Source organism: Brachyhypopomus gauderio, chromosome 4 (genome assembly GCF_052324685.1).
Source record: "Brachyhypopomus gauderio isolate BG-103 chromosome 4, BGAUD_0.2, whole genome shotgun sequence".
Taxonomy (NCBI): domain Eukaryota; kingdom Metazoa; phylum Chordata; class Actinopteri; order Gymnotiformes; family Hypopomidae; genus Brachyhypopomus; species Brachyhypopomus gauderio.
The window spans coordinates 25200803-25212075 of NC_135214.1; the positions used below are offsets into that span (position 1 = coordinate 25200803).

At 49.6% G+C, this 11273-nt stretch overlaps 1 protein-coding gene across 3 annotated transcripts in view; it reads left to right on the forward strand.

Annotated features, from left to right (window-relative positions):
• The window catches only part of oxct1a (3-oxoacid CoA transferase 1a), a 37749-nt gene extending 26552 nt beyond the window's left edge, over positions 1 to 11197 (forward strand). For 2 of the 3 annotated variants that reach the window (XM_077003260.1, XM_077003262.1), the window contains 4 exons: positions 7468 to 7557; positions 7705 to 7785; positions 10443 to 10544; positions 10724 to 11197. In XM_077003260.1, coding sequence (XP_076859375.1) covers positions 7468 to 7557; positions 7705 to 7785; positions 10443 to 10544; positions 10724 to 10759 — 309 coding nt within the window. In that variant the 3' untranslated portion in view covers positions 10760 to 11197. Of the gene's footprint in view, positions 1 to 3249; positions 3422 to 7467; positions 7558 to 7704; positions 7786 to 10442; positions 10545 to 10723 lie in introns of those variants that run through there. The other variant, XM_077003261.1, reaches the window with a different exon arrangement.
• Positions 11198 to 11273: the final 76 nt, after the last annotated feature.

The window sequence follows — 11273 nt, forward strand, 5'->3', positions numbered from 1 at the left end:
AGTGGGATTAGTAGACACTGGGACAGAAGAAGGTGGTGGTTAGTGGGATTAGTAGACACTGGGGCAGAAGAAGGTGGTGGTTAGTGGGATTAGTAGACACTGGGCAGGAGGAGATGGTGGTTAGTGGGATTAGTAGACACTGGGTAGAAAAAGGTGGTGGTTACTGGGCCTAGTAGACACTGGGTAGAAGAAAATGGTGGTTAGTGGGATTAGTACTAACTTCTTCTGGGGCAGAAGAAGGTGGTGGTTAGTGGGCTTAGTAGACACTGGGGCAGAAGAAGGTGGTGGTTAGTGGGATTAGTAGACACTGGGTAGAAGAAGGTGGTGGTTAGTGGGATTAGTAGACACTGGGTAGAAGAAGGTGGTGGTTAGTGGGATTAGTAGATATGGGGCAGGGGAAGACAGTGGTTAGTGGGATTAGTAGACACTAGGCAGAAGAAGGTGGTGGTTAGTGGGATTAGTAGATATGGGGCAGGAGAAGGCAGTGGTTAGTGGGAATAGTAGATATGGGGCAGGAGAAGGCAGTGGTTAGTGGGATTAGTAGATATGGGGCAGGAGAATGTGGTTGTTAGTGGGATTAGTAGACACTGGGCAGGAGAATGTGATGGTTAGTGGGATTAGTAGACACTGGGGCAGAAGAAGGTGGTGGTTAGTGGGATTAGTAGACACTGGGTAGAAGAAGGTGATGGTTAGTGGGATTAGTAGACACTGGGACAGAAGAAGGTGGTGGTTAGTGGGATTAGTAGACACTGGGGCAGAAGAAGGTGGTGGTTAGTGGGATTAGTAGACACTGGGCAGGAGGAGGTGGTGGTTATTGGGATTAGTAGACACTGGGCAGGAGGAGGTGGTGGTTATTGGGATTAGTAGACACTGGGGCAGAAGAAGGTGGTGGTTAGTGGGATTAGTAGACACTGGGGCAGAAGAAGGTGGTGGTTAGTGGGATTAGTAGATACTGGGCAGGAGGAGGTGGTGGTTAGTGGGATTAGTAGACACTGGGTAGAAGAAGGTGGTGGTTACTGGGATTAGTAGACACTGGGGCAGAAGAAGGTGATGGTTAGTGGGATTACTAGACACTGGGTAGAAGAAGGTGGTGGTTAGTGGGATTAGTAGACACTGGGTAGAAGAAGATGGTGGTTAGTGGGATTAGTAGACACTGGGACAGAAGAAGGTGGTGGTTAGTGGGATTAGTAGACACTGGGGCAGAAGAAGGTGGTGGTTAGTGGGATTAGTAGACACTGGGCAGGAGGAGGTGGTGGTTATTGGGATTAGTAGACACTGGGCAGGAGGAGGTGGTGGTTATTGGGATTAGTAGACACTGGGGCAGAAGAAGGTGGTGGTTAGTGGGATTAGTAGACACTGGGGCAGAAGAAGGTGGTGGTTAGTGGGATTAGTAGATACTGGGCAGGAGGAGGTGGTGGTTAGTGGGATTAGTAGACACTGGGTAGAAGAAGGTGGTGGTTACTGGGATTAGTAGACACTGGGGCAGAAGAAGGTGATGGTTAGTGGGATTACTAGACACTGGGTAGAAGAAGGTGGTGGTTAGTGGGATTAGTAGACACTGGGTAGAAGAAGATGGTGGTTAGTGGGATTAGTACTAACTTCTTCTGGGGCAGAAGAAGGTGGTGGTTAGTGGGCTTAGTAGACACTGGGGCAGAAGAAGGTGGTGGTTAGTGGGATTAGTAGACACTGGGCAGAAGAAGGTGGTGGTTAGTGGGATTAGTAGACACTGGGCAGGAGGAGGTGGTGGTTATTGGGATTAGTAGACACTGGGGCAGAAGAAGGTGGTGGTTAGTGGGATTAGTAGACACTGGGCAGAAGAAGGTGGTGGTTAGTGGGATTAGTAGACACTGGGCAGGAGGAGGTGGTGGTTATTGGGATTAGTAGACACTGGGCAGAAGAAGGTGGTGGTTAGTGGGATTAGTAGACACTGGGCAGGAGGAGGTGGTGGTTATTGGGATTAGTAGACACTGGGCAGGAGGAGGTGGTGGTTATTGGGATTAGTAGACACTGGGCAGAACTGGTGGCCATTGCAGCTGTGGATTGATGGCTCCAGCTCCTCGGTCCACTCGTCTCCTGTGTCGTCTCACCGTCAGCGGTGCTAGCTAGTTAGCACAGTTAGGCATCGGCGTCGTCTCCGCCTCCACCCGCCTTTTCTAAGGCCTTTCACGAATTAACGAGCATGATTGCTGGCCATGGTGGAGAAGCTCTTCTGCTGCCTGTCTCCGTGGCGCTGGGCCTCGTGGGGGTTGATACGGACGTGCCCAGCAGCCGGGGTTATTTATAGTTCCTACCTGGCAGTGACAGAAAGCCTGCCAGGACCCTGCGTCTGGCTCATGCCGTCTGGTGGAGGTACGTCCTCCAGAGCTTTCGTGAGCATCGGGTCTCTGGGTCTCCTAGCCTTGCTAATGAGGACGGCCCTGGAGAGGGCTGTAGTGCTTCTGCAGTTCTGCGGTTCTGGTAAAGGGAGACCCACTGGGTCTTGGCACTGGGGTTGAACATGGACACACATGGAAATGGTTGTTAAGAAAATGCTGCTTAAAATCTCTAATGAAATTTAACTGGTCAAGTCATTGTAAGAGGAGGAGGATTATTGTGCTAATGGAGTTATAAAATGGAGTTCTAAACAGGTTATGGAGAGAATGTTTCAGCTGACTTACATTAATAACCCTTAAAGGAAGAGTCCACTTGGTCTGTTTGTTCTGAATGTGTATGTAATTTCCTGGTATACCCTTAAAGCCAAGCACATGTGAGATGGTGGAATTACAAACAGAACGAGATGCATAGTGAGACAGTAGAGTGTGTGTCCACCTCGAGGTCTGACTGCCCTGCGCAGACAGCAGAGGGTGGTGCTGGGTGTTCCTGACTGCCTTCTCCACCCTTAATGAAGCAAATGAGTCTGGTTGAGTCATTATCATAATCCCTCAATTACACTGGGCTACCTCTGCTCCTCACCCACATGGGGGGAAGAGAGAGGGAGAGAGAGAGAGAGAGAGGGAGAGAGTGAGTAGCCACAGAGAGTGGAATAGAGGGCTGCTTGAGGCTACATGTTGAGGACAGGAGGAGTGGAGAGAAAGGGAGAGAGAGGGGGGATGGAACAGAGAGGGAGAAAGAGTGAGGGAAGGAGGAGAGAAAAAGAAACAGAAAAAAGAAGAGATTGAGAGGTGGGAGGGAGGGAGAGAGTGAGGGAGAGGGACGATACATACCCTCCTCCGTCTGGTCCTGCACTGATAGCGGCTCTCTCTGCCACAGGGACGGTTCAAGCTCACGCTTCATCAAACATCCTGAACTCGGTGGTGGAGCCGTTTCAGCGTGCATTACCTGCTGATGGGAACTGCATGGAAGAAGTGTGTGTCATTTTAAGGACATTTAGAAGAAAGTGTCCGAAATGGTAAATTATGAATTAGCATTTTTAATATCCTCAGCTTTGACCATCTCAGAGTAAAAAAGCAGTGTCTGGTATTTGAGCTCACTCCGGTCACGATGGTGTTTGAGCTCACTCCGGTCACGATGGTGTTTGAGCTCACCCCGGTCACTATGATGTTTGAGCTCACCCCGGTCACTATGGTGTTTGAGCTCACTCCGGTCACTATGATGTTTGAGCTCACTCCGGTCACGATGGTGTTTGAGCTCACTCCGGTCACGATGGTGTTTGAGCTCACTCCGGTCACGATGGTGTTTGAGCTCACCCCGGTCACTATGATGTTTGAGCTCACCCCGGTCACTATGGTGTTTGAGCTCACTCCGGTCACTATGATGTTTGAGCTCACTCCGGTCACGATGGTGTTTGAGCTCACTCCGGTCACTATGGTGTTTGAGCTCACTCCGGTCACTATGGTGTTTGAGCTCACTCCGGTCACGATGGTGTTTGAGCTTACTCCGGTCACTATGGTGTTTGAGCTCACTCCGGTCACTATGGTGTTTGAGCTCACTCCGGTCACGATGGTGTTTGAGCTCACTCCGGTCACGATGGTGTTTGAGCTCACTCCGGTCACGATGGTGTTTGAGCTCACCCCGGTCACTATGATGTTTGAGCTCACCCCGGTCACTATGGTGTTTGAGCTCACTCCGGTCACTATGGTGTTTGAGCTCACTCCGGTCACGATGGTGTTTGAGCTCACCCCGGTCACGATGGTGTTTGAGCTCACCCCGGTCACGATGCTGTTTGTGCTCACTCCGGTCACGATGGCGTTTGTCTGAATTCACTCCGGCTGCCGGGCTGGGTGGCCTATCAGCCACTTAACTTTGTCAGTAACATGCCCATGACAAGCGATGTTATTTTAACAATATGAATATGATTACATGCTTATTTTTGCCCTTTTTCCTCCCGGACGGCGCATATGCTGGTCTGGTCAAAGCTGTGGTGAGTTCTCCACCTCTTGCCTGGTGGGTCTGGGTGAGTGGACACACCCTTCATCAACAACAGCTATATGAGTCTGGCCCGCTCTGATTAAGGCTTTCGCAGGGTCTTTTTTGACTGCAGGTGTGCTCTCTCACCACACAACCTTTAGTGTGTTTGTCTCTGGAACTTCAGTAGTTGTCTGGTTGTCTGGGAAACGGCAGAAATATGTGTCCGCAGCACTTAGCTGCCCAAGCAGAGAGAGAGAGAGAGAGAGAGAGAGAGAGAGAGAGAGAGAGAAAGAAGGAAAGAAAGAGTGTGAGTGTGTGCTGGTGGTGCCCACATGTATTTGTATGTGTTTGTGAGTGTGCGTGTTTTGTGTGTGCGTGTTTTTTGTGCGTGTGTGTTTGTATGGAGTGTGTGGGAGAGTGCGTGTTTGTGAGTGTGTGGAGTGTGTGGGAGAGTGTGTGTTTGTGTGTGTGTGTGTTTGTGTATGCGTGTGTGTTTTGTATGCGTGTGTGTGGTGCGTATGTGCTTTATTTGTGTGTGTGTTTTGTGTGTTTGTGGGTGTGTGTGTGTGGGAGAGTGCGTATTTGTGTGGGCGTGTGTGTTTTGTGTGTGTGTTTGAGTGTGTGGGAGAGTGTGTTTTGTATGTGTGGGAGAGTGTTACGTTAGCACAGCAGACGAGCAGACGTCTAACAAAAGGTACGCGTCTGGTGAAGGGCGTCTAGTGAAGGGCGTCTAATGAAGGGCATGTAGTGAAGGGCATGTAGTGAAGGGCGTGTAGTGAAGGGCGTGTAGTGAAGGGCGTGTAGTGAAGGGCGTGTGGTGAAGGGCGTCTAGTGAAGGGCGTCTAGTGAAGGGCGTCTAGTGAAGGGCGTCAGCTCTCCTCCACATCAGCTGGCCTGAAAGCCGAGGATGGCCAAAGTTGCAGGGGAAATATTTGATTTGTTGTCATGGAAACTCTGTCTGGCAATCTGCTGTCAACTAAAGTTACAGTCTCCATCAGAATCAGACACCCCCCCCCCCCCCCCATCAGCGTGGCGTTCTGGTGTGTAAAGCACTCTGGCTGCAGACTACCAACAACATGAACTAAACACACGTGAGACGCTCTACATTATAGGTCAAATCTCACATTTGCTTCCTGTTATATCCCTGAGACAGTCCGGGAAACCACACCATGAGAGGGACAGATCCTCTGTTCAGTGTGTGTGTGTGTGTGTGTGTGTGTGTGTGTGTGTGAGTGTGTGTGTGTGTGTGAGAGAGTGTGTGTGTGTGTGTGTGTGTGTGAGAGTGAGAGTGAGTGTGTGTGTGTGTGAGAGAGTGAGTATGTGTGTGTGTGGAGTGTGTGTTTGTGGAGTGTCTTCTGAGATTCCCGGTCAGGCTCTTTCTGGGCTTGTCCTGTTCTCATTATGAGGTTGGAAACTCAATCAAAACTGCATTAACGGATCCTCTAACGATACGGAAGCTTCTGGCAAGATTTCATTTTAAAGTAATTGAAGAAAAGGCTAGAACCAGTAGAACCATGGTTTAATAGAGTACAGGGTAGACCCATGGTTTGATAGAGTACAGGGTAGACCCATGGTTTGATAGAGTACAGGGTAGACCCATGGTTTGATAGAGTACAGGGTAGACCCATGGTTTAATAGAGTACAGGGTAGACCCATGGTTTGATAGAGTACAGGGTAGACCCATGGTTTAATAGATTAAAGGGTAGACCCATGGTTTAATAGAGTACAGGGTAGACCCATGGCTTAATAGATTAAAGGGTAGACCCATGGTTTAATAGATTAAAGGGTAGACCCATGGTTTAATAGATTAAAGGGTAGACCCATGGTTTAATAGAGTACAGGGTAGACCCATGGCTTAATAGATTAAATGGTAGACCCATGGTTTAATAGAGTACAGGGTAGACCCATGGTTTAATAGATTAAAGGGTAGACCCATGGTTTAATAGAGTACAGGGTAGACCCATGGCTTAATAGATTAAAGGGTAAACCCATGGTTTAATAGATTAAAGGGTAGACCCATGGTTTAATAGATTAAAGGGTAGACCCATGGCTTAATAGATTAAAGGGTAGATCCATGGCTTAATAGATTAAAGGGTAGACCCATGGTTTAATAGATTAAAGGGTAGACCCATGGTTTAATAGATTAAAGGGTAGACCCATGGTTTAATAGATTAAAGGGTAGACCCATGGCTTAATAGATTAAAGGGTAGACCCATGGTTTAATAGATTAAAGGGTAGACCCATGGTTTAATAGATTAAAGGGTAGACCCATGGTTTAATAGATTAAAGGGTAGACCCATGGTTTAATAGAGTACAGGGTAGACCCATGGTTTAATAGATTAAAGGGTAGACCCATGGTTTAATAGAGTACAGGGTAGACCCATGGCTTAATAGATTAAAGGGTAAACCCATGGTTTAATAGATTAAAGGGTAGACCCATGGTTTAATAGATTAAAGGGTAGACCCATCGCTTAATAGATTAAAGGGTAGACCCATGGTTTAATAGAGTACAGGGTAGACCCATGGTTTAATAGATTAAAGGGTAGACCCATGGTTTAATAGATTAAAGGGTAGACCCATGGTTTAATGGAGTACAGGGTAGAACCATGGTTTAATAGATTGCTCTGGTCCTATACTGTCATGGTTCTAGTATAGGATGCTATCTGTGTGGTGTTTGGCTATGTCTGGGGTTGGATGCCACAGAAAAGCAGATTAGATGTAGTTCCCATTGTAGTCATTCACAACATGCTAAAGCTGCAAGAACATCAGAACTGTGAGATGGCAGAAAAGTGATGTAGGCAGGGTGGAGGGAGTCCTGCTGGGTCTGGATGGGTGGATGGAGTCCTGCTGGGTCTGGATGGGTGGAGGGAGTCCTGCTGGGGGTCTGGATGGGTGAGCTGAGGCACTGCAGTTCAGGTTACAGGTTACATGTGAACAGTGTTTCAGCAGTCACTGTGACCCATCCAGTACTGCTCAGGTGTGTGTGTGTGTGTGTGTGTGTGTGTGTGTGTGTGTGTGTGTGTGTGTGTGTGTGTGTGTGTGTGTGTGTGTGTGTGTGTGTGTGTGTGTGTGTGTGTGTGTGTGTGTGTGTGTGTGTGTGTGTGTGTGTGTGTGTTTCAGGGTAAGATGGTGAAGGGCATGGGGGGAGCTATGGACCTGGTGGCCAGCGCTGGGACTAAAGTGGTGGTTACAATGGAGCACTCAGCCAAGGTACAGCTGTGTGTGTGTGTGTGTGTGTGTGTGTGTGCGCAACATGAACACGCACGTGTGCAGGTCGATGCTGAACGCCAGACGTCACTGTGTCGTCTTTGCAAACTTTCTCATTGCCTTCTCATTGTTTTCTTCTGTGTTTCTCAGGGAAACAAACACAAGATCCTGGAGAAATGCAGCCTGCCACTAACGGGCAAGCAGTGTGTGGATCGCATCATCACCGAGAAGGTAAACTCCGCCCACTCTGCCTCACTCTGAGCACTACTGGCCTCATTAAGGCTAATTTACCGTCAAGCAAGACGGGTGTTGAGGACACGACCATACACCCCAACATCAGAGTGACGTCCTGAGGACGGACACCTGCCTCATCAGTTCCATTTGGTCTTACTCTTATTGGATGGCAGGGCGATAGCAAGAGTATGCGCTGCTGTGTTGCCATGGTTACGGTGTCTTCAGTAGTTAATATTTGAGCACTCTAGTTTTGCTAACATTTTAGCAGGGGGAACATTATTTTGGTAAGATGTTAGCAAAGGTGATCCAGGCCAAATGGCTCCCTGTAACCTGCAGACTGGAGGTGTTGAGGTTGCTGAAAGAACGTAAAAAAAAAAAAAAGCTCCCAGATTCGAGTTCCCGTAAGTGTAAGCATTCTGATCGGAGACCGCTAGTCAGCAGAGCATGATTACGGGGGTCCAGAAGCACTCTTGGAGGGGGAGGGGCTGAGGGAGGGGCTTGAGGAGGGGCTGGGACTCTGGAGGAGGGACTCATCAATCTAACTCACTCTGCTTAAGGACAACAGGGTAGAAAAAATAACTGATGCTAATTGAATGTTCTTCAGCTCAACTATGGTGTAAACTATACATTCTAGTTTCTCAAGTGAAGATCTTCTCAATCAAAATGTGTTAACATTAACCACTCAGGACTCACACACACACACATACAGGCCCTTATTTTATCAGATTCCTGTAGCTTCTCTAATCCACTCTATTATCCCGTGTGCTCCACTCTGATCTGCACTATTATCCACTTTGTGATCCACTGTGATCTGTGCTATCCAGTGTGATCCACTCTGATCTGTTGCATTATCCTCTTTGTGATCCACTCTGATCTGTGCTTTTATGTGATCCACTGTGATCTGCACTATTATCTATTATCCCCTGTGTGATTATCCTCTCACTGGCAGGTGTGGAGAGATGGAGAAGTAAAAAAAAATGGAGACAGGTCAGACGTGTGGAGGGGCAGACAGGTCAGACGTGTGGAGGGGCAGACAGGTCAGACGTGGAGGGGTAGACAGGTCAGACGTGGAGGGGCAGACAGGGCAGACGTGGAGGGGCAGACAGGGCAGACGTGGAGGGGCAGACAGGGCAGACGTGGAGGGGCAGACAGGTCAGACGTGTGGAGGGGCAGACAGGTCAGACGTGTGGAGGGGCAGACAGGTCAGACGTGTGGAGGGGCAGACAGGTCAGACGTGTGGAGGGGCAGACAGGTCAGACGTGGAGGGGCAGACAGGTCAGACGTGTGGAGGGGCAGACAGGTCAGACGTGTGGAGGGGCAGACAGGTCAGACGTGGAGGGGCAGACAGGTCAGACGTGTGGAGGGGCAGACAGGGCAGACGTGTGGAGGGGCAGACAGGGCAGACGTGTGGAGGGGCAGACAGGTCAGACGTGTGGAGGGGCAGACAGGTCAGACGTGTGGAGGGGCAGACAGGTCAGACGTGGAGGGGCAGACAGGTCAGACGTGGAGGGGCAGACAGGTCAGACGTGGAAGGGCAGACAGGTCAGACGTGTGGAGGGGCAGACAGGTCAGACGTGGAGGGGCAGACAGGTCAGACGTGGAGGGGCAGACAGGTCAGACGTGGAGGGGCAGACAGGTCAGAACGGGTAGAGTAAGCCCCTACTACTTCCCGCATGGCATCCATGATGTAATTTCCCTCAGATCCAGCAGACATGAGCCACGTTGGGAAGAAGCACGTATGCTGACCCTGCCAAACCCACACGTCTTCTTGTAGAGTCCTGCCCCAGTAGGGTCCCCGCCCCAGTAGGGTCCCGCCCCAGTAGGGTCCCCGCCCCAGTAGGGTCCCGCCCCAGTAGGGTCCCGCCCCAGTAGGGTCCCCGCCCCAGTAGGGTCCCCGCCCCAGTAGGGTCCTGCCCCAGTAGGGTCCCGCCCCAGTAGGGTCCTGCCCCAGTAGGGTCCCCGCCCCAGTAGGGTCCTGCCCCAGTAGGGTCCCGCCCCAGTAGGGTCCCCGCCCCAGTAGGGTCCTGCCCCAGTAGGGTCCCCGCCCCAGTAGGGTCCCGCCCCAGTAGGGTCCCCGCCCCAGTAGGGTCCCGCCCCAGTAGAGTCCCGCCCTGCCCTAGTAGGGTCCGTCCCGCCCCAGTAGGGTCCAGGTTCCCTCTGTCTTTTTGTATCCAGTGTGGGTTTAATAAAACACTTTTTTTCTGGTGTCCATGAGACCACAGGAGATCTGAGGTCCTCAGCGATGATCATTCTAAATGTTTTGTCCAAAACTACTTGTTCACGTCTTCATATCCACGCCGGCGCACGTGATCTGGCCGGCGCACGTGATCTGGCGGGGGCATGTGGGGGCGGTGCCTCCTGCTGCTGTTGCCTGGTCACACTCCTAGCAGAAGGGTGTACTGGGTTTGCTCATTTTGAAAACCACTCTCATCTCACAAGCCGTTACTGGGACACTTGTGGAGACCCGAATGCCTGTAGCTGCATTATAACAGCACTGCAGGAGAGAAGCATTTGAACAAACCCTCATAACGTCCTGTTCTGCGAGATATTACATGCAAACATAAATTCAAGTATAACTGACCATAAGCACTAGGATTAAGTACTAAATGTGATTGGTGTTTCATTGAGGATGTGTTTGATTGTCCTCTCCTCAGGCTGTGTTTGATGTGGACAAAAACAAAGGCCTCACTCTTATTGAAGTGTGGGAGGGGCTAACTCCTGATGATATCAGAAAATGCACAGGCACAGACTTTGAGGTTGGTGATGCACACTGTGAGATGTAGTTAATGATTCTGCAGCATGGTGAAGGGGAAGGTGTTTTTTAAGGAGCCCTAATCATTGAAGTACATAGACAGTAATATTTTCTGAGATGAAATGGACAAGTATCTGTGGTGACAGATTTGACATTAACTTAAAATGTTCTCTTCCCAATCAGGTCTCTCCTCACTTAAAACCAATGCAGCAGATCTAAACATCATACAGCACTCCGCGATGTCTCCGGGATCTACACTCCAGATCAACCTAGTCTTTCAATTAAAGCTTGGGGAAATTACTCAGCATTAATGAGAAATTACTCATGTTAGAAAATACCACCAAACTGTCGAGTACAAATAGATCTAACTGATCTTAAGGAACCGCAGGGACGCTTCTACCTACAACATCAGTTACTATGTTGTTTCAGTTTGTGGTATGAAACCTTAGATTAGCGGCCCGTCGTACTGAGGTGATTGTAATACAGATCAGCATTAAAGGTCAGAGAATGATCAGCGCTTTCGTGACTTCTACAGCCCAAGTAGTACAATACATGACAGATATTGTGTTGAAACAGAGTAAACTCACCACACACACACGAGTACATCTCACGTTTTCCAGTCAAACATTGTTCTACACAATAAAGGAGTTTCTGTCATCGAGGCTGCGTCTGTTTTATTGCGGCATTTCTGATTGTGGGCACATTTAAAGCAGTTGGCGCACTCAGACATGTT